General features: G+C 41.8%; 1 protein-coding gene across 1 annotated transcript; it reads right to left on the bottom strand.

Moving 5' to 3' along the window:
* Positions 1 to 1,122: 1,122 nt before the first annotated feature.
* Positions 1,123 to 23,347, bottom strand: vps39 (VPS39 subunit of HOPS complex). The gene is made up of 24 exons (XM_035609647.2): positions 22,715 to 23,347; positions 22,450 to 22,515; positions 21,854 to 21,918; positions 21,721 to 21,763; positions 21,529 to 21,623; positions 20,341 to 20,439; positions 20,123 to 20,215; positions 19,119 to 19,302; positions 16,738 to 16,858; positions 16,305 to 16,425; positions 15,830 to 15,956; positions 14,632 to 14,774; positions 14,325 to 14,465; positions 13,019 to 13,160; positions 11,553 to 11,639; positions 10,561 to 10,634; positions 10,078 to 10,294; positions 9,449 to 9,577; positions 8,943 to 9,045; positions 7,565 to 7,610; positions 6,657 to 6,806; positions 4,589 to 4,723; positions 3,610 to 3,701; positions 1,123 to 3,115 (listed from the first exon to the last, which is right to left on the bottom strand). The coding sequence occupies exons 1-24, from the start codon at positions 22,785 to 22,787 to the stop codon at positions 3,034 to 3,036; spliced, it is 2,628 nt and encodes an 875-aa protein (XP_035465540.2). The 5' UTR covers positions 22,788 to 23,347; the 3' UTR covers positions 1,123 to 3,033.
* Between the last annotated feature and the right edge of the window lie 248 nt (positions 23,348 to 23,595).

Here is a 23,595-nt window from a genome sequence, read left to right as displayed (position 1 = left end):
TTTCTCTCAACCTCACGGACGCAGCTTTCTCTAAGTCACCGGGGGAATCCTCGGAGGATCGCGTCGGAGCTGCAGCTGCTCGTCCATCTGGCCAGAACATATTCCCCTGGTCAGATCGGAGTTCTCAGGCCTCGGGCCCCCCCGGACGAGGGGACTCGCAGGGATCCGTCCGACTGGGGCACCAAGGCAGAGAGCAGTTGGCAGGCCGGACTGAGTGTGCGGTTTGTGAGACTAAATGCGTTGCTGAGCAGTCGGGCCTGTTGTGATTCTGTTACTCCGGCTGGCTCGGCTCAGTGCAGGAAGTCCATTAGCGAGGGGGGGGGGGGGGGGCAAGTTTAACAGTGAGGGTATTCTCTCCGGAGCCTCGGCCCCCGAGAATAATGGGCCTATCGTGGGGCTGAGGTGCGTCCAGATGAGACGGGGGATGTTGGGACCGTCCGTTAATAAGGAGTGGAGCCACGAACGGGAAGAGGAAGTGGCCTTTCTCTGAAATGTCAGTCGTCGTAATTTAATATCTTTAATCAGCGGTGGAATCAACGCTCAGATAGTTTGCTTATGTTAAAGCCAGATAGGACTTAAAGCACTGGCATCGAAATATGCTTACTTTTTAAATGAATGGATTATAATAATTGGTAATGCCGCCGTGTAGCTGAATTTATGAGATGTTATAATCATGTTTTGTATTTGTAATGCGTTCTATTAATCTGAATCTGTAAAGGAACTACAGCAAAGTCAAAATGAAAACACACAAAGTGACAATTACAGGGTAATCGATCAAAATGTATCAATCTATCTATATCCACATATCTATCTATATAAATATATATATGTTCTAACACTGCAAACATTCTTTTTTGGGGTTCTCGTGAATATTAAACAGAGGATCAGTTCTAAACTAAATCAAAATGTGAGCTTAAATAAAACACACACACACACACACACACACACACACACACACACACACACACACACACACACACACACACACACACACACACACACACACACACACACACACACACACACACACACACACACACACACACACACACACACACACACACACACACACACACACACACACACACACACACACAGACGATACCTGTTGATTTCCACCCACCGAGTCAAATAACCTTTAATGAGAAAAATGGTCATTAACTCTCCTTGTGTCTTTTAGACAGTATAGACAGTATACATACACACACACACACACACGCGCGCGCAGGGTGGTAGAACTTTTAGCATTCATAAACAAAACAAAAATCTGAAACAGTCTTCGCAGAGAATGTGTGCAAAACTTTAAGAGAGAGAGTGGGAGACGCACAACAACTTTAAAAATAACTTTTGCAAAGATTCTCCACCTAGTCAGACGTGGGCTTTAGTGGTTAACTGTCACACTCACACACTGCCGTACCTCTACTCATCGTAAGAGCATCACATCACATTCATAACTTGCATCTTTTCTAATAAACCGTGGAGTCCTGCTTCTTGAGTTACCTCCCATGCGGACGGCAAACGGACCTTTTTATTACAATATTGCCATTTAAAATTAAAATGCACACGGATCGATCGCACCTCAACTCGTTCACAATTACTTTCCAGTTCTTATCATATGTGATTTGGTAATAAATAAAAAATAAAAGAAAACATCCATCCACTTTTAAAGTGCTGTATACTTTTGTGATCCGTCACAAAGACAGCCTTCGTAACATTGTCTTCCTTTTGCAAAAAAAAGAAGAAGATGGGAACAATTTCTCTGTTCAGTGCTCACACCGGCTGCTCGCGGTGGCTAATTTGAGCTAATGCTAAGTTTTCTCACTTTATGACTTGTGCTTATGAAACACTGGTTTCATCTCATCACAGGCAGCAGACATATTGATTATCATTGATAGAGCTGCTGCTAAATGTTTATGAACCGTTAAATAAAATGTTTAAGGGAAAAAGAAAAAAAATCTGGTTTTGTCCAATCAAACGGTCCAAAACCTTTCAATTTATTCTATTATACGACAAAGAAAAAGTAGCAGATCTTCACATTTATGGCGCTGGAAGCTTTTAAATTAATTTAATTAATCCATCTGATCATCGCAGCTCGTCACTAACCCGAACGAAATAATGTGAAATTACACGAAACTCTGTGATCATCTTGTAGTTACAACTTGTGGCCACCTGGGGTGCTGCTGAAAAGCTACATAGTCTCACTGTAAAAAAAGAAGAAGTAAGTGTTACCTCGTAAACTTCTGAGGTGACTGGGGAATAAAACATTCTTTTAATACAGCCGGATAGATGACGACGTAAAAAGCGTGGAGGTTGTCTGGTAGAAATCATTCACAAGTTCTACGGACGGTAAATAAAGAAACGAACGCAGCTGTGAATATTAGTCAGCGAAGTCGCCAAACACACTAGGACGAACGTGACTTTGCTTCGTCTGCACCAGCACATGCAAAGAAAAGAATAATCTGACTTCATTGTTTGGTACAATCTTCAGTCACACAAGGCGTTGAACAGTCGTTATGGCGTATGAAGCAAGTGTTTGAGGAGTGGAGAGCGACAGTGAGAGAGGAAAAAGAAGACAACTACCGACCGAGGCTCGTGGTCATCTCCTGCTGAGGAGAAGTACACCACCTCTTCTTCTACAGATCTGTCAATAGCGCCCATTTTCTTTTTCTTCCAAGGCAACATGCAGCGCAGCAAAATCCCTTCTAGCATTACGGTGAACAAACGTCAGGGTCTCGTCATTCCTCCGCTCCTGCCGAGTGACCCCCCGGGCGTTCCTCCTTTTACTTCACGCACAGGGAGTCAGAAAAGTCGCAGCTTTCGCTTTTCAGACGGAGCTCGTCGAGCGTGGCGACAACAAAGTGTCCCGGTGGGGGTGAACTCGGGTTTTAAAAAAAAAAAAAGAAAAGAAAATGTCCGGACTCTTAGGATTCAGAGACACTCTGATGTGCTTGGCGTCGTGGATGTCCCGAGCCGCCCGAAGCCCCACGAGGGAGGGAGCTACCGATTGAGTGAACCGTCCTGAGCGAGGAGCCGTCACTGCTCGGTGGGACACGCGTTGCGGTCTTTGCAGCAGAAGTAATGAACCACCACGCCGTTGGGATACCGGGCGAACGCGCTGAAAGAGAAAAAAGGTAAACAGGAAGAGAAGGCTTTGCTGTTATTACTGCATCACAGTGTATATGATAATTGAGCAGGGTATGAAATTGACCGCACATAGCACCGGAAAAAAAATCGCGTTCGAGCTAATAAAAGACAGACATAGAAGAAAGCCGATAAAATGAGATGAAGGCTATAAAATTTGGATGGTAACAAATCTATAGAAAGTGTCATATTCACAAGATTAATGAGGGTATTTCATAATGGCACCATATAACTAAGAAAAGCACGTAATCCACCCACGTTTTCAAATTTTAGTATTAAAGTTTCTCAAAATGACGCGGAATACAAAAGGCCAATATGAATCATAAGAATTTAAGAAAAAAGACATTGTTTACATCCATTTTCAGAGATTCAAACAACTACATAAATGTATAAAAGAATGTGTAAGTCGCATGCTTTTTTATACTTCGCAAAGCATGTTGAAAAACTCTGACACAGTTTGAGTTTTACCTGTTCCCTATTTTCTTTTTGCAAACTCTGCAGGTCTTCTCCTCCGTGATGACACATTTCACCTGCTGGTGGAAGATTCGCTCCTCCTGCACCTGAAGACAGAGACGTTGAACCACAAATCAATTCATATGATTATTATTTTTTTCAGATTCCTCGCTTTGTCTGGAAAAAGTCAGAGAACTGTGAACATGAGTCTCCCAGAGTTACGGGTGTCATATTCGTATTCAGTTTGTTGTCCTGATGGTCAACATCCCAAAAGATATTTACTTTACTCTCATAAAAGACACAGAAAAGTAGAAAACTTTACATTTGAGAAACTAGTAAATGTAAAAAAAAAGATCATGAACTCAATTCAAACTGCTTTACGTTATCCACACTGTTCCGGATCCGGAAGCTTGCGGAAAGCTTCAGTTCCACTCTCTAACGTGGGGCTGCAAACTAACCATTATTTTCATTGTCGATTCATCTTTCGATTCTTTTCTCAATTAGTCGATTTGTTGTTTGGTCCATAAAATGAGTGAAAAATGTCGATCGTGTTTCCCAAGACTCCAAGATGATGATGTTTTGTCCACACACCAAAGATTTTTAGTTTGCTGTCACTGCAGATGAAATCAGAGAATTTGGACTTTTCATAAAAAATTCTTGAACCGATAAATAGGTTATCAAAATAGCTGGTGATTAATTTAGTAGTCCATTACTAACTGATGTTGAAGCTCTACTCTAATGGTTCACATTTGGAAGGTTTGTCCTTCAACGTGAGCGTGAGGGGGAACCTGTCTGTCAACAAAGTATCACAGTATCTTTTTTCTATCCAAGAGAACTGAGGCTCTGATTCTTTGTCACGAGCAGAATAAATTAAAAAAGGGTTTTCCTTTGACTTTCCCCGAACCACCGACCGCATCGCTGGCCACCGCATCTGAAACCTTTAATGTGATTCACTTGAACGTGACCCTGAGCCAAGCAACTCTGCAGGACTCACCCTGAGGAACTCGGCCTGCAGGAGACTCTTCAGCACCTGGTTGCAGCGTTTCTTCTGAGCCTTCTCCTCCAGGACGCTCTCCAGGAACACCCGGATCTCTCGGATCTGAGTGTTTGCCGGGAGCAGATTGATGGCCTGGGAAACCAAACAGTCAACAATCTCAAAGCCCCAGTCAGATTAGGAAAAAAGGTTTTAACACAAGAGGAAGCCGGATCGGGTGGCGCGAGAGGCAGGTTTGGTAAATGTAGATCATAAGGATTATTATTAGCAGCCTGCAGATGTCAACGGAGTTGAAATGTCATGCGGGTTCGTTCTTGACCTTGAAAACAGAAGCTTGACAAACTAGTCTCATAAAGTCGACTCTGTAGCTGATTTGTTCGAGGAGTAGTTGTGTAACGGATGAAAATATTCTGCTTTCTTCCTCAACTTCGTACAGTCCTGGGAGAAAGGGCGGGGGAAATGAAAGAAAGGTGCCACTGAGAGAAGCAGGGCCGAGTGACGCAGAGAGACAAGATGGAGACGTCCAGTCTGTGGGATTTAAACTTTAACACGCTCATAAACCTGCAGCTTTCCACTTGAGAGATTCTTGATGTGACGTGTCTGTAGCCGGACACGGATCAGCGGAGTCGTGCACACACACACATGAATCATATCCAGTTGAAATCAAAGATCCAAACGTTTGTTACGGTGCAATTTCTTAACCAGAATAAAACTAGAGCAAATAAGCTATTGTATTGAGATATTAACAAGTGACACAGGGGAGACGTTTTCAGAGACAACGCCTCTGTTTAGTTTGTGATAAGATGTGGAAAGAAAGAATATATAATCTGCTGACGTGGGCCGTGAGGAGAGATTGTTTTGCAGTCGGCATCTGGATCGTATTGAAAAAAAAAATTATATATATATATATCAGAAAACTTTATGAAGAATTTCCTCGAGGGATTTTCTTCTTTACTAGACAGCGATTCAGAGGACTGTGACAATATGGTTGGATAAGAAAAATAGGTCACAAGCTTTTGTTTAACAAACTCTTTGCTATGTTGGCTCAGGTTGCCGATATTCGGAAACAAGACGTATGAAAAGGAAATTTCACCAGAGATGTTCGCATCACAACACAACGCGCTCTTTCTCCAGGGAGATCAGCCCCCTGGTGGAAAAATCTTTTTTTGGGTTCGCTGGATCTTTTCCATTACAAAAGGCAGCAGCAGCAGCTTTGATTAACACGCCGCAGTGCGAAGCCTTCTGATCTCGCTCCGACAACAAACTAAATCAAATCTGCGACGGAGCTCTGTTCTGTTCCGTCGGCTTTCAATTTCACACCAAACTGCCGGATGACTAATTTTTAATGTGAGTGCGTGTCACCCTTAATCTTTCTATCTCGTTTTAATCCGGCCTAAACAGACAGACAGTTTTACTGCCGCATGTTTAGGAATGATTATCAAATTTCAGCAACTGCTGAAAAAAAACCTAATAGTCGACTAATAACAGAAAGACCTTGGGTTGGAGTAAAAACTAATTCTACTTGATTGGTTTGATGAGAAGTTTGAAGAACCTGATAAATTGTTGCACAGGGAGAATTGTATTATAGGAGAAGATATGTCTTTGCTACAAAAGTGAAAATAAATTTAGAGTGGAGCACATTTCTGTGACTGACAACTTATTTGATATTGACACTAGAGACCGACAGATATATTTACGGATATGAAATCTTATTGTACAGAAAAAAACGAAGCAGAATAAAAGCTTGCATGTATGTTTATATTTTTTATGTCAAATAAATTGTTTATTTTCTTTATCCAAGTTCTATATTTGGTTGAATTTGTGTTTTCTTTTTTATTCATAGTTATTTACGGTAAAGTTTATGGTTAAACTAAAATATCAAGCCTCAATTACATTTCTTTGTCATAAAGGTTTGATGATGACATCTTGGGAATTATTGACAGTTAAATATATATATCGGCTGATGTATCTGTATTGGAAATATTGTACTCCCGATTATCGATATCGGCTCTAACTGACGCAGCCTGGTCGTCTTTTTGGTCGGCGCGCTGCTCTGCTGTCAGTTTACCTTGGTGGTGTTGAGCTTGCTGTGGTGCAGCTCCAGGACCTGCAGGGCAGCGCGGAGGTTCGCCTGAGGCCCCGACAGCTCCATCTTAATGGGCCCCAGACAGTGGACGTCAGGTGGAGACAGGTACATCCGCAGCAGGGACAGATAAACCTGCAGAGCGGGAATACGACCATTAATAATCATTAAGCCCAGGTTTAATCTGAATCAGAATCTTCCTTTTATGTTAAATGAACAGGGATTTGTCCTCGGAGACAGTGAGAGAAACAAAGAGATGTGTTTCGGACTGTAACAAATAACTTGAACGAATAACCATGTAAAAGTCATTTACTGAACGAAAACAGGATTAAAAGAGGAAATAAAATGAAACTAAAAAGTAATATTGCCCAAGACGAAGGATTAGCCAGGAGCGATCACACAGGAAACTAAATCTATATGTCATAAAAAAGGAGATTTAAAAAAAAAAAGGAAATAAATGTTAAGAACCTAGAAGGCTAATAACAGGTTTAATATTAACAGAACAGACTTCTTTCTTTTTGTTTCATTGATTGTCATCACAAATTAAATGTTTCTAAATCATTTGTTTTCAGTATTGTTTTTTGTCAAGCGACATTTAAAAATTAAAATATAAAATAACAGGCAATGTCAGCTGTCATTTTGGGTTAGGAAGACAAGGAAAAATGTAGAGATGTAGAAAAAGCAATGTGCTATAAATAATACATTATGTTTGCGAAACACTTTCTGCAAACACACAGGCACTTAACAGAAGAGTGTACCGAAGGCAGCAGAGTGTACACAATGTGGACTAAAAAGGTCATAACAAAACAAACAACACATCCAAGTGGAAAAGGCAAAGAATGTAAAAAAAAGAAAGAAAAAGGAATTAAAAAACAACACTAGAAGCCACTTACATCTTTCTTTCCTTCGACTGAACTGTTGTAGTGTCGGTGACAGTATCTGCAGAGCACGAAGAGACAAACATGAGCAAATATTAAAACACGATAGCGCTGCTTATTTGACTGGAGCTCACAGAGCTGTAATGGGGCAAACAGTGTTGCTCAACTAGGTCGGAAGGCCCTTGAAATTACTCTAACTGCACGTCAGGCTTGTGATTAGTTATGATTAATATGGTTACAGGGCAAAAAACAACAACTTTCTACTAATTTCTTATTTTACTGTCTCATTACACTATCTCACCTGTTTAATAAATGTTTATGTCCTCTCATGATTCTTGCAATTTTTGGAGTGATATCTCTGTAAGTCGCTTCGGACAAATTACTGTAATTTTGTGACATCTTTTTTTTCCATTTCACGTCATAAAGTCACTGATTGTTTGTAATAATCTGGCTGTTGGTCGGTGTGAATGTCGTCACTATGGAAGCAAATCTGTCTCACCAGACTTTAGAAATTTAAAAAAGAAGTTGAATTTCTACTACTGCATTGAAATTATGTACGTGAATTTTTTGTCTCTGAATTTAACCCTTCACATTTGAAGCACAGATTATTTTTTGTATTGAAATTATGAATCTGTTGTTGAATCTGAATGCAACACTTCCAAAATTTAAATGACAAATTTTCACTTTTGTTTTTCTAAAATTGAGAGAGAAAAAAGTGGTCCCCTCTCGGTCTGATGACGACGTGATGCAACACTAGTGTTTAATTGTGTCACTCGTCTCACTGCCTGGAGAAACTGCTGCTGTAGCTCATTGTGTACCTCACTCTGATCAGGAGGAGGCCGCGCTCGTGTTTTAACAACGTTTGGTTTATTAGTTATTGATCAGGAAAATGAGAATCATTGAACATCTTTCCAACTTTAACACAATGTCGGCACATGACCGGTGGAGCGTAACTTGATTGGCTTGATGTTGGTTTCATGTTTGAGTTCACACAGAATCGATTGCTTATCCTTGGTGTCCCGGACGTTGCATTTAAATTTTTTAACAGCGAATTTTGGGATCTTGAATTTGGCCTATCGAATTTGAGCAACTCAAATTAATATGAAATCAATTTTATAACTTTAATCTCCTGATTATGAAGTGTTGAATTCATAGGCAAAAAATTCTGATACATAATTTCAAAGCAAAAGAAAAAAAATCCACCATGAGCACTTCAAATGTGAAGGGTTAAATTCAGAGAAAAATTCACATTCATAATTTCAATGCTTAAAAGAATTCAGTAGTAGAAATTCAATGCCTTTTAAATTTCAATGTCTGGCTTTGAATTCTTTTTGCTTCCATACCCCACACCGCCCTACTGAACTATGTGGGGTTGGAGCTGAGAAGGACTCACTCTTCAGCCATGTGTGTGTCCTTCAGGATGTGAACGTAGATGAAGAGCGCCTGCTCGTGTTTCCCCATCCGACCCAGAAGCAGCGCACGCTCCTCCAGCAGGCCTTTGACGTTGGAAAAACAAGGTCAAAAGGTCGGGTCAAAAGGTCGAGTCAAACCCCTCCCAGCTTAAAAACATACATTACTTCAGTGAAACGTTCCTCTATAACTGAGAACATATGGACATGAGGTAATGGGAATATAGGACATTGTTTTCCCTCGGGCGCCTGTTACATAAATCAAGACATTCAAATCTGTTATTTATTAGGATTTTGAATGTTTTTAATTTGTATCCAGAGCAAATATTTCCCTTCCGCAGCGACAAGAGCAAAGGCTAGAGACATTATTTTTACGCTATCACGTGCTCAACATCCTTGTTCTGTATTTGTTGGGCAAACAGAATTTGACGTACTGTTTGTCCACTGTCACACACCAGTTGTCATCCAAGAGCGACTTGAAGTTTCTTACCATCGAAGGGAAAGTCACTGATGAGTCTGGCTGGTTCGTAGCTGGTTGAAATGTCCAGGAACGACAGCAGCTTGTTCCTGTACTCCCCCAGGCTGCCTTTCTCCTTTCCTGCAGCAACAGCTGGAACCCCTGCGACAAGCACAGACGTTTTTGTTTTTTTTATTGTAGCAGCTGGAGCCGAAACAGTTCCTTCATTTAAAGGGGCAGTTAGCGATTTTGGAGAAAGCTTGTTTACTCTCTTCATTGTTGTTGATGATTTAATTGCTCGGGCTGGGCCGCGAAACCCTCAACATCGGGTATGGGCTGACCGACTAACTACCCACTAGGCCAAAAGCCCCTGAGTTGTAGCTTGACTTTCTAATCTAATGAGTCCTGACAGGAAAAGTCTTTGGATGAGGAAGCAACATGCAGTGAAACTCCCATGATAAACTAGATAAGTCAAACATTCTTTTTGGCATCAAAAACGGTGAAAAAGATATTAAAGCTCCGGGGGTACGTTGCCTTTGGAGCTACGATACGTCCTGTTTTTTTAAAAAACATTATTTTAATAATTTTCATAGTTTTTTAAACTGATTAAATAACTTACCCTGAACTTTAATCCACTTTCAATGTTTCTTTTTGTACCGTACCTTCTGGCAGCGAGTTGAGGTACTCCTTCATGAGGACTTGAACCCGCTCCAGGTAGAGCTGGATCAGCACGTTGTGAAACTCCGGCCCCTTCTCGTCCCACACGTAGACGATGTGCTCCAGGTACGGGATGGCGAGCTCCATGAAGCCCTCCTTCAGGAAGTTCAGCACCTTGTCCCGAGGCAAAGTCTCCACCTCCGTCAGGTCCTCGGTGAAAATCTGCGCGAAAAGGGAAGAGAGTTCAACCCCACGTCGGAGCAGGAAGTGGGCGTAAAATAATAAATCATAAGAGTTTGTGGAGAGATGTCTGTTGTGATTGTTGAGTTCTTGGTGCTGACTGTCGATGTTATATCTCGAGGTTATTTGAATTAATGAGGTACAATTAACATAACGGGCTTGTTTTCAAAACCAAAACACAAAGATGAATGTGGGGGGAAAAAAAGGTCCTAATGAGATATTTTCGTGTAAAATTCTCCGTGTCTCACCCTCAGGCCGTCCTCAGGACAGATCTTCAGCACCCAGGGGGAAAACTCAATGATGAAGCCCAGATTCTCCACGCCTGTGTCACAGGGTTACAGTACATAAGCAAGTTAAACTCCTTCAAGGGAGCTCAGGGGGAATCACGATTAAATTCAGTTTCCACAGTTTCAGAAAAAAATTCATGTAAAAATGTAAAAAAAAATCAGAATGGGTTTTTTCTTATGATAAATGCACATTTTTCTGAAATAAAAAAAGAAACCAGTGCAGAAGCACAAGTAGTTCTTTAACTGAAAATTTACTAAATTAAACAGCAACTATTTTTATTATATGATATCAATAAGTGAACCAAAAACATTCCCTCATTTCCAGCCTCTCTGATGGTAGGAGTGCAGATTTTTTTGCAACCACCGGAGTCGCCCTCTGTTGGTGATTCCCGAGGATACAGGCTAGAGGCACTTCCGCCTTGGCTTAATTTTCTATACAAACCATAGACTGTAAATGAGAAAATGACTCAACTTCTCACTTGATTGTATAACGTCAGTAAGATGTTCCTTTTGTAAATTGTGGTCTAATTTAGAGTAAACCAGACGATAAAACACTGCAGCGTGAATACAGCGTGATTGACAGCTGGTATGTCCAATCGGTGCATGGGTGTAGGTGGGTGCGCAGTGGACGAGCTCCCAGTCAGACCCCACCCCCAATTCTATGTCCGGTTCCAAAAACCCAGAGAGGATATATCTCGGCATCACTGTTGAACAGAACAATAGCTGGGACACCATCGGAGGATGCCTCACAGTTAGTCGGCGCCAGGGAAAACGAAAGGCTTCAGATGCCGACATACTATTATCATCCAACCTCCACAATCACTCAGAGTGAAAGTTTTTCTCAGATGCTTTTTCCAAAAAAAGATTAGCATCTAGATAAGCATCTAGTCGCGACGACATCTGTGACACTCCCGAGTTGAAACAGCTTCAGAGTTGGCCCCGTCGACTCTTACCCAGTCTCTGGAGGTACTCCACGGTTCGCTCGTGGCCCTTCAGCGGAGAGTTGGCCTTGGTGGACTGGTCCAGCAGCACCTGCAGGGCTGCGAGAGCGCGAACAGGGTGAGGAGACGTGGAGGGGAGGGGGGAGGGAACAAGCACAAATGAAAGATTAGTGTGAGGGATGGAAAGTAGAAACATGTCATCTACTCCGCTGTGCGCTGCCTTACATAACTCCTTCGCTAAACAGAGATTTGGACGGAGCACAGGCACAGTGTAAATTGGTGGCCGGGGAACAGCTGCTTTGAATTGGCGAGAGGGAGAGTGAGGGAGACTTCAGCGGCATGACATCATGAGTGCAGGCTGCGGCAGCAGGCCGATTGGAACCGGCCGCACTCACAGCGAGAATCTACCGCAGAGAACTGCCAGAAACCGAAACAACATCAAGGCCGCGCTGATCTACGAGGATGACGAGTAGCAGCCGCGTGTGGGAAACCTCCGCTGAGACTGACAGAGCCGATCCACCCCAACGCCCAGAATTCAGCTCTGGTTCGCCTCGAGCACATTAGCTGGTATCTGTTGAATTTTGACACATAATGGAACAATCCAGCTCACAATGGCTCTTGTATTCGAACAAGGAGTATAATGAGGAGGCCGCTGAAAAGGGCCGACGTCCGACCTGGCATCCAGCGATCCCTCATTTAAATACTAAACCCCCCCAAATTCAACATCCAATTTGAAAGAGGAATTGGAAGCAGATGTTCGGTTGTGCTTTAATGCGATGTGCTCAGTTGTCATGCTGAGGTCTGCAACAGATTAAAACCGCACTCCCACACAAACCACACAAATAAAGCTGAACTCTGATATCAGTCATTATCCACTCAGCGATCCGACTTCTCGGGTTTACACCGCGCACTGATTAATTTCACCACATCACAAACACAATCATCTCAAGAGGAAATGTCACTGGAAAAGTGTTTCTCTGATTTGTGTCCTCCTTGAAAATGTTCGGGATGTATTTCGAGGTACGTTTTGTGAAACTAATATTGATAAAAGACTTGTACTCTTGGCGTAAAGTCGATAAAACCAATGTCATGATCTCATTCTGTTGAGAGACCTCTGTAATTTTACAATGAAAAGATGATAAATGTAAGAATATATTGAGTAATGATTTAAGTTTTTTTTAAATGTGAATATTTTCTGGTTTCTATGACAGAAAACTAAATATCTTTTGTGTGTGGACAAAACAAAACATCATGTTGTGGGTTTGGGAAACACAATGGGTTTGGGGAACATTTTTTCCTCATTTTATGAACCAAACAACTAATCGATAATCATAATAATCGTCAGTTGCAGCCCTACTGTGGACATTCACAAGGATCTGTCTTACAGAAAAGACAACTCCTACGATTATACGCAGCTTCTTTCTGCAGATAACACTTTCTTCAGCAGAAGGTGGTTGACCAGCCGTCAAGACTCTCACCTTTCCGGTGCAGGCCCTTCTTCTCGTAGAGAATGATGAGCTCGCTGTACTTGTGAGCCTTCTTCAGCACGTACTCGCTCTCCTCGATGTGGCAGTGGTTGTTCTCCAGACGAAGGAGGGGCGACACCAGGGCCACGTTGGTCTGAAGTTGGACGGGAGGATTAGAGCGGATTACACGAAGCATTTCCATACATTCATCCATCTAAAGTTCAGGTAGTGTTTCACACAATCCACTGATTAGCCGATCCTCTCTGCCTCGCAATGTGTTTATCATTTAAGTAATCCGGTGTAGATTCTCGGCACCATCTCAGAGGATCCCCAGGCTCTCCTGTCTGGGTCTGCGCCGGGACTTCCACTGATTAAACTGGGCTTGTGGAGGAAGCACACCTGGCAGCATTTTCCCTGAACAGAACTGAACTGCCCCACTTCAACATGGAGGACCAGGACAAAGACTTTGAGGCACATCCACACTGTTTCCCCTCCTCCCGCAGAGCCCAACCATTCTGTGCAGAAACTTGCTTTGGAGGCTCATTTTTTCTTTTCTTTAAATAAACCATTGATGAGGTCTGACTTATTAGTGAATGACAGTCTCTCACACACACACACACACACACACACACACACACACACACACACACACACACACACACACACACACACACACACACACACACACACACACACACACACACACACACACACACACACACACACACACACACACACAATGTTCAACGGTGACTCAAGTTTTGTTACTTCAAAAGTCAAATCTGCCAGTGAGCTGTTTAAGCTCAGGGTCCATCTGGCTACAGGAGAACGTTGCAGTTAACTGCCCAGTGTAGCTGCCAGTTTATATGAGTGTTAAGAATTTACTGACTTATGATTTCATTTTAGTTTAGCTCTACGTTGGAGGGTGAAGACTGCCAAGTTTGCAAGAGCGGGAATAACTTTTTGCATGAAGCATAAAACTTTTGGACTGGGGTCGCTTACAATATACAAGACGGTTGTAAATCAAAAAGGATAATATTAGTCATGCGTAGATACAGTTTGTACATCCTACTGTAGTTTAATCCAACCTTCCTGTGCGTGTGAGCACCAGAATGGACTTAAGATAAAAACGACTCTCAAAGATGTCATTCTTTTTTTTGGACTATGTATTTCATTCCAGAATAGAAGAAAAAAATGCAACATGTCAAGATAATATAAAACATTAGTACTTTGTAGAAGCAGGCTATTTATGTATTGCAATGACAAAAGAGTGACACAGGTTGTGTATGTATGTATAAAAGGGAAATCCAGGTCTTACGTGCAGGTAACATTTCAGGAGGGTGGTGTCAATGATCTGCAGGAGTTTTTTGCGGCTTTTAATAGTCGGCGTGCCCTCCATGAGGGGAGATGTCGTGGAGGGGTCGGAGTCATTCAGCTGTTTCACCAGGTGGCTGCGTTTCTGGAAAGACATCGAAAAAAGAAAACGTAGATAAATCAATGTTGCACTTTGGCATCAATTTCCCTTGATCCTCACCCGTAATTACAACATTTGAGCTTTTGTTTGTGCAGGGCATATCATTTAAAGCTGAAATAGGAAAGACCATCACACACACACACACACAGACCTGGGTGAGGTAATCAATAAGAGCAAGATGAGCCTTCTCCAGCTCCGCCCCGGACAGGGTGGGCAGGGGGTTGGGATAGTGGAGCTGTTTGCGGTAATCTGACGGCAGCAGGTCTGGGTACAGTCCAATCACATGGGTGGGATCTGCAGCGCACAGCGGGAGGGAATTATTTGTGAAATTGTATTCCATGCATTTTTAGCAGCCCTTGATCAAAAAGGAAAAATGTGTTTTCGGTTAACAAGGCAATCAGAGATGTAGCATAAAATTGCACAATTTTTCATGACGTCACTGTGAAGTTCGCTACAGATTTAATTCTACGAACCCACTAAGCTAAAAAGAAATCTTTAAAATTCTATGTGCAATTTCTCAAGTTATGGTCATCCAAAATATTTTCACCAAAATTCGTACTGTGACCTCGACATTTAACCTTTAAAGGTGGTCTATAGGTCACCTGTAAATGCCTTTTCCGGTAGAAAGATCAAATTTTTATGAAAATCTGTGAACTTCTACGTAATGTAGTTGCAAGAAGATGATGTCATAGGTCAAATAAAATAAATAAACCCGAAAAGGCCTTTCAATAAGATTTACAACGCCACCGCTCCCTGATCTATACGACCATTGATTCATGAGATATATAAGATAATAATATACTTTGCCCTGATAAACTTGACCTTTGTTACCCAATCTGTATGCGCATGCAGACAATATCTATATTACCTCGTTTATCAATTTTCATAAAGCTCCGTTGACCTTTTCACGAGTTATAGTTTAATATTGTAGAAAATCGACTCGCAGGGAAACACAAGACACGTCCAAAACTTCACTCACCCTTCAGGGATGAAGTAAAAATATAAACACAAAACATTACCACAACAAATACAGTAACAAAAAAAAGAAATCAAGAACTTATAAGAACAAGGAGACTCTCACACAGCGGAGAGTTGAAACAAAAGTCGGTGGAATCATCATCTAATTAGGACCAGATTCATTTCCATGTGAGTGAAATTGATATTTAAACACATATGTAAACATGATCTCACCTCACCGAAGCTTGGAACAAGTCTAAGATATCTTATACTCAGTGTGTAGTCCTACAGTACATCAGTGTGTTACAGGTTAAAACACAACGTTATGTTCCCACGAATTTGTTTTACAGATTAAGTCTGAACACACAACAAATTCAGGCGAGAAGTTGTACCTGTGCCGAGTTTGGCAAACACCTGCATGGAGTCGTCAAATCTCTTCTGGCAAAACAGATTGAAGGCGTAGAGATTCTGGATGTGGTGAATCTGCTGCTTCTTATCACCATCGGAATCATCCTTCATCTTAATGAAAAGAAAAGAAGAAGAAAAAAAGGAAAAAGAAATCATCACACTAGAGCTAAAATCTCTACAGTTCACTTATCAGATTGTTCACTTCCAAGAATGTGAAAAGCAAATGAAATGGGGTTTCTGGGTTTGTTTTTGGAAATGCCCCTGGAAAACTTGATTGCTGGCTTAGTTGACCATAAAAGAACAAAAAAAACCATGGGAATTTTCTGTGTTTGAACATACTGCTCCTGATCAAGATCAGTGATTTCACCGCTCCCACCCCTCTTGAGCTGAAGGGCCCAAATTGAATCCTCGTGAATTTAATAACGAGGTTTCACAGTGTGAAGCGGTGCAGTCGCTCACCGCCAGCTGCAGAGCCAGCTCAAACTGTTTGTCCTCGAGAAGCTGCCGGATCTGGGTGGCTATCGACACGGGCACCAGGCGCCACACAAAGTGGTTGCTGGCGACGTACACGATATTCTGCCTGTCAAAGATAAGTGGAGAAAAACACGATTAGGGGACAAAAGAAGTGTTTCTCTTTGCGAAGGAGGAACTGACATTGTCAGTGTGAGACATTATCGTGAGACGTTGACAACAGAGACTGATGAAAGCAGAAAATGAAAAATGATATTACTTTTTGCGATGTTATGCTTAGTAAACAGAGTGGGAGCATAACAAACTTCAGTTTGTTTTTTTATATTTTCCATTTTTCATATTTTTGCAAAGCATAAGTTGACATTATAATCATAATTTACTAATGAAACAACAAGAGTTGACGGAGGTCGGCCTGACTCACCCCGCTGAGGTGATGAAGCGAGGTCTCTGCAGCTCCACGCTCTGCACCAGCAGCCTCGGCTCAAAGGTCCGGATCTCCACGTACCGAGGGAGAACAGCGATGATGTACGGGGGCTGGTGCTCTGAGAACATTAGAAAAAGACGGCGTCAAATCAGCGTGTGAATTATCACAAGTGAGTGTACGATATAAAAAATATAAAATAAGTCCTCTGCATATCATCAAATATTTTAAGGCCTGAGGGAAAAAAGGTGAGAAAAGAAAATATAAAACAAGACTTTCGTAAAATGGGTAATATAATACAGTATTGAGCCTTCAATATGATTTTTTTTTAAATATTTGGCGGGGCATTTTCAGGCCTTAATTTGACAGTGAGGACAGACCGAGAAGGCAGGGAAAGAGAATTTGAGAATGACATGCAGAAAAGAGTCTGGCAGTCCAGGACTGTGGCTAAGCCGCTCAGCTATCAGTTTGTCCTACAATATGATATTTATTCCAGAGAGGAGAGGAGCAGTCCAAGTACAGTAGCCATTAAGTGCAAATTTGAGGTGTGAATGTGTTGAAATTGCTTTGTTGTGATTGGTCAACCGCTTCCAGCAACATTAAGGAAGTTCTCTCGCTTCACTTTTTGTTGGGGGGGGGGCGTGCCAGACTTGCCGCTAGACATGCTTTATGCACATCCGTAATATGGTGGTGTCATCATCTTACGGATATATTGTTTGGAGTTTGATGAGGCGTTTCAAGAGCAGTGTTTTCTGTCGGAGAGAGAAGCTCCCTTTACCGCAGACTTTGGTATTTTTAACTTTGCAAACTTTTACATACACAAAAAAAACTACATAACACACTAGAGGAATGGGAAAAACTAAAAAATCTTAGCGTGTGTTTAGGCTACAAAATGAAACAGACACTGTCCGTCTCAAAAGCAGGTGCCTCACTCGTGATAATGGAGTGAGGACCTGAAGGTTAATGGGGCAGAAAATCCATCTGGAGACAGCCACAGAATCTAGACAAGTCCTGGGGCAAGACAGACTTCGCCCACGGTGCAAAAATCCAAAAGCCCTCTGCTCCTGGCCACATCCAGGTAGGAACGGTCAGTGAAAAGTATTTCAAAAAACTGACCAGCACTCAGCCTCTGCAGATGCATGTCAAATCCACAATGTTCGCCACAATAAAACGAGGAAATTGCGATTGTGTTGTTTGAAAACTCTGCCTGAAGGCTTCAATTCCCCCTTTGCCCATGTTGTTCCTCTCTGCATTCCAATGAGCACAAATAGAGAAAAGGGAGGGGTCCATTTAAAACAATGAGAGCTAATCTGCATCGCTTCGGTCACATGAGTCAATTAAGTGTCTTTAGTCATGGGATAAAAAAGCCGATTCTAAAACCGTCTTTTCTCCTCCGACACGTGGGGGGAACGGCAGCCGGCTCAGACAGACTGGAAAGAAAAGACTTTACACAAGGGAAGGAAGGATTAAGGAAGAGAAGAAAGAAAAAGGCAGAGATGACAGTAAGCGACAGAACAATGGAAGTACTTAGGCCAAATGCTTCATCAGCTTTTCTTTTTCTAATATCCTATTACTATGCGAACAGACCTGCTCAGTCAGGGTGGAGAAAGAAAATGAACAGCCTGTCCTGTTACAGGCACAGTGGCATAATGTGGCACATGTAGTATTTCATAACCACTCATCGAAATCAAATAGAAACGTGCTGAGACTTCATACGAGTGCATCTAATGCTCACTAATCATACTCACAATTCAAGAGCTTGTACATTTTTACCAAAGAGAGAGGAGATTAATGTCAGATTATGCTCACACTCGTTCTGAACGACTCCCAATTATGATACTTTAGATGCCGAGTACGTTTTTCTAATTTCTGTGCCAAATTTACATAATACCTTGAATTATGTAAATGTCATGCCATTCATAAAAACTAAATTGTCATAATTGCCCTCTGCCCTTGAGCGCCAAAATGCTGAGATCCATTTTTTTCCTTGTGGAGGGGGCACTGTTCAATCTTCCCCCGTGAGAAGTCAAATTTACAGCAGACAAAGAAATGCCCACAGAAAGAAAATCAACAGATGCTTCTCCTTGAAATGCAAAAAAAAAAAAAAAAAATCGACTGCCAGGAGTGACACATTCTGGCAAAACATCTTCCGTATTATCTGGAAGACAAAGTGTAAACTGCGGAGAGCTGGGGGTGGATTTCTGTCTCTCGTTGCTTGGCACGTGAGTCTCCTTTTGACTCTGCTGTCGGTTTCCATTTGACATTGAGTACGAGACAGCAGGAGTCGTCAAAGGAGAGGAGCCGTAACTAGGATTAGGTATTTGAAGTGGAGCCACAGAAAAAGTCCTCATACAATTTGTTGTCGTTTCTTTCGGTCTTACCCATCGCTATGGGGATGTCTGTCCAGTTCAGGGCGCACTTCTGGGTGCAGACGCCCTCTTCGTTCAGGACCACAGTCAGGTCGTCCTGCCCCACCGCCACCTTCCCATCAGCCAGCGGCGCGACCAGCGGCTCCAACTGTTTCCCGGTGGGGAAGAGCTCCTTGATGGAACCGCGGCCGTCCATCTGGTTGACAGGGGACAGATGATATGGGAAAAACTATTAATAACACCTCAGTGGCATAAACTCTCTCTGTAAGGTCAGTTATTGAAGCGCTTTATATACAGACATTGAAATAACATTCAGAAAACACAAACACAACCAAATATATAGAACTTGCATTAAGAAAATTAACAATTTATTTTACGTGACATGTAAACATAAATTAACATCATCTTCTGCATAGTTTATTCTGTACAGTAAAAGATTTCATATCGGTAAACACAAGTGCTGATACCGATATCGGGCAACAGATTTATCAGTCGGGGTCTAGTGACGAAACATAAAAATTCAGACGTCAGACAAGAACAAGTTATGTAACAGTCTGCTCTACATGTTTTCAGAAGTGGTATAAAAAAATCATCTTTAAGTAATATTCCTCACAAAATCTGTCAATGAAACACACCCTGCTGACTTTGTTTGTAACAGGCCAGAAAAAAAAATAAAGGATTCAAACCAGTTTGAGCAAGTGAGTCATGACAGAGACGAGCTTGACAACGTTTCCCATCAACCACGGTAGCCTGAGACTTTCTGTTTTTTTTAGAGAAGTGAATTGTTCCACAGGTTTACGTGGCGTCTATTAATGCTTTTGATACTTCTCTGAAAATCTGTCACAGATGGAAATCTATTTTAACTGTCATGAATCCAGACTATGGTCGCTCTTCTCCATAAGGGACACACACTACAAACCTTCTGACAAGTCTAAAATTAAGGATCAGATAAGATGTACATTAATTAAGTTATGAATAAAAAAAACAACTTTGTTTCCTTTTCTTGTAGCACGTACCCGAATAAGGTAATAGTCTCGCTTGAAACCGACACATATGGAGTTTTCGCACCATGCCATGGACTTTGGAATATCTGGTGCACCGAAGTCCCCCTGTCAGACAAAAAGAAAACATTGACATGACTGAATGTGTCAAGGGATTGGAAAAAAAACTTACCCCCTCCTAAATCTGGATCACACTGCAGTGAGTCACATGTCAAATATTTTTCTTATTATACCTGCAGCTCGTGGAAATCTCTGTCCTTCCAGTAATACATCTGGAGCTTCTTCTTCACCGCGACACACATCCTCAGCCTTTCCTCCCCTGAGATGGTTCGCTGAGAGCCAGAGACAAAATATACAATTCATGACTTAAAATCAAGGAAAATATGATACAGAAATGTTTAAGGAAAGAAAAAATAAGTCTTGTTATGACGGATACAAGAAGAGTGCTATAAATGTTTTATAGAATCATATCGTCTTTTTTGTCTGTTTTAGTTGATTTACTGACAACTATACTAATTTTTTTAAATATACTGTTTTATTGATATCTAAATATACTTCACACCGCCATCGTACATAGCCAACAGAGACTGACACATATGCTTAAGTTTCACATTATTGGACATTGTGTTGCTTTTAATTTTTGTCAAGGAAGCTATCATAAGGAAATGAATTTTAAAAAATCTGTTGTACAATCTGTGTGCGTGTGTTAGTTCGCAGGATCGCTGCCAGTGTTGATACTGCCTGAGGAAAAGCAATGAACTTGACAGAACTGTAACCACTTTTAATGTCTTGAGCCCTCTGTTGGAATCCTTTAACTACTGCACTACTGCAGCAGCACTCAATTTTTTCAGAATAATAAATTAGCATTAGTTATGCCATTTTTCTAACCACTAGTGGGCCAATTTTATGGTTTGTGGTATTGCTCCGCTGCTTGCAGCTAAGTGTTCATACAAAAAAAACTTGACACTTGTGCTTTCTGGTCTGATGAACGGTTCTTGGGATCTGCGAGCCACATACAGACCGACAGACAGAAAGATAAACAAAGATTCCTTGCTTATAGTTAGATACTGAAATATGGAAAATAGATGAATAACGTTTAAAAAAAAGACGGTGAGCTTTAAGGATTGGTTATTAGTAATACGAGTGGTCTATAAAATCCCAAAACATTAGTTATGACCTACTTAAATAATCAACCAGATCACTTAGCTCCCTGGTCCTAAATTAGATTACCATTAAGACACTCATCTGCCTTTTCACTTTCCTTCTGTATGACTGTAGTACTGTACATACTGTACAAGCGAAAATTATTTTCTACAGAAAGATTTACAGGGGGAAGCAAAAAGAAATATGCATAAATATGATCGGAATACTGTAAAGTAACAATACAGCTGACACATTGCCCGAAACCTGCTGTTACTGACCTGCAGGTCACATGCAAAGAGCGTGGCTCCTTTGGCTTTGGACACCACAGTGATCTGCTGGAATGTCAGGAGGTCGTGGACGTGGATGTTGTTCTCTGCAGGAGCCAATCAAAGAAAATCCATGTATATTTCTTACATTCATTTCGAAGTAGCAAAAACAATCAAATCTTTTGGCTTAAGAGGAAAACTTACCCAGAAGACTGACAAGGATTTTGTACTGTGAGACAACGTAAAGCTGTGGAAAGAGACAGAAACTCAGTTTTTGATTTGTGCAGAATAAAGTCTGAGGTCATCCTACAACCTCATCGTGCAATAACACACATACCTGCTGAATCTTCTTGGAGAAGTTCTTGTTGGATTTTTCCAGTGTGACCTCAAACCGATTGGTACCTAGGGAGAACAGAGGCATGTTAATCAAAAAAATCATCATCATCACTGTCAAATATAAATGTAAACACACTTTATATAAATCGTATATAGTTATGTTTACATACACGTATTGTTTATAACCAGCCACTACATGCATACAAAGTAAACTAGTACATTAACTCATTCAATATTAATTCTGGCACTACTGTATTCTTATTTAAAATGTACACAAAGCAGCTTGACTTGAATAGACACTCCATGATGTTGTTCATTGTTACCTATATAAATATATACATCTTATGTGTACATAATAGTTATACGTTTGCCTTTACTGTTTATCTTCTCTCAGCTTTACTGTATTTGTTTTTAGCTGTCTGTATGTTTCTTTCTGTCTATCTGTCTTTCGTTCTGAAGAGTGCTCTTGGAACTGTGTGCCAGTGAATCTGATTGTCTGTCTGATAAATGACTTTGAGCCAGGCGACTGTAACTCGAGACGCTCACAGGGACACAGCAGCGTCCCACACGGCCTTGACTTTAATTTATTGATTTTACCTGCATCTTTTTTTATTCGGTAGAGAAGCAGATGCCCTGGTTTGGTTCCAACAAGCAGCCAGTCCTCTGTGGGGGGAGAACGGATCAAAAGAGTCAATGACGAGTTCAAAAGGATGCTGCCTCTCATCTTAGATATATTCACATACATATCGAACACAACATGTATCATGAAGGTCATTGGTGAAACAACTCATCGTAGACAAGTTCAATGTGGAAGAAGAACCGAGATGCTGTGGGATACATCATGTGCTGACCGACAACTCACCCCAGGCCGCAAGACAGTCAATCTGAAGGGGAAGCTTTTCCAAAATAGGCACCGATTCATATGCGTCATGCATCTTAGAGCGATGTTGCCGATGCAGATTACACAGCTGTGCGGTGATGGATCAACCGCACACGGGACAACAGCTGACCTGACGGGGCGCTGATGGATGATGTTAGGGCGGTGCGCCTGTGTGCGTCGCATTAACCGACGGCAGCAGCTCGGTGTTTCGACAGGCAACGATGGAACTCGGGTGTGGTAAACCTCCGGCGTCGCTGCGCTGCTGCTGCTGCTGCTGCTGCTGCGATCAAATGCAGTTTGCCGTGTTAGCGAAACTACCACCCCGACCAAAACAAACAGCTGATCAGCTAGCTTGCTAGCTCGGAAGTTAGCGAGCCACGGCTACTGCCCCTAAACATTGTCTCCCCCCACCCTCCCCCCGCCCTCACTCCATGTCAACAGGAAACCGAGTGAAGCCAGTGAGTTACTTTATCGATAACGAGTAATAACGTTGGTTAACCCACTGCGACCGGTAATAAACGGCGTATTGACTCCGGCACTTCAGTTTTCCGTTAAGCTAGCTTTAGCTTGTGGCCACTTCCTCTGTTGTGTTGACGACGGCTGCGCGAGGGAACGGTTGTTTGACAGGCACGTGACCGCGCTCACGAGGAGCGCGTTAAAGGCGCAGTGACACCTGCGTCTGGCTAAACGGTGCTTTGCAGTTCTCGCGAGATTTTGTTCATAAAGCTTATTTAATGATGTATTATCAGTAAATCGACGGATATAACCAGTGGAAATTCTGTGACACGGCTATTGAAACATTACATGTTATTTTATCTCTGTGGTTTTGGTAATTGAAAAGGATATGGTCATTATTTCATAAT

The sequence above is a fragment of the Scophthalmus maximus genome, chromosome 15 (genome assembly GCF_022379125.1).
Source record: "Scophthalmus maximus strain ysfricsl-2021 chromosome 15, ASM2237912v1, whole genome shotgun sequence".
Lineage (NCBI taxonomy): Eukaryota > Metazoa > Chordata > Actinopteri > Pleuronectiformes > Scophthalmidae > Scophthalmus > Scophthalmus maximus.
The sequence above is the reverse complement of the archived record's forward strand: the minus strand, read 5'-3'. Positions and strand labels throughout refer to the sequence as shown.

Excerpts from the sequence above, each read along its gene's own strand:
- vps39 (XM_035609647.2), bottom strand. The coding sequence starts at position 22,787 with ATGCATGACGCATATGAATCGGTGCCTATTTTGGAAAAGCTTCCCCTT. Across the intron at positions 22,516-22,714 it reads TGACTGTCTTGCGGCCTGGG|AGGACTGGCTGCTTGTTGGA; the intron begins GTGAGTTGTCGG and ends CTCCCCCCACAG. Across the intron at positions 10,635-11,552 it reads GGAGTACCTCCAGAGACTGG|GCGTGGAGAATCTGGGCTTC; the intron begins GTAAGAGTCGAC and ends CCTGTGACACAG.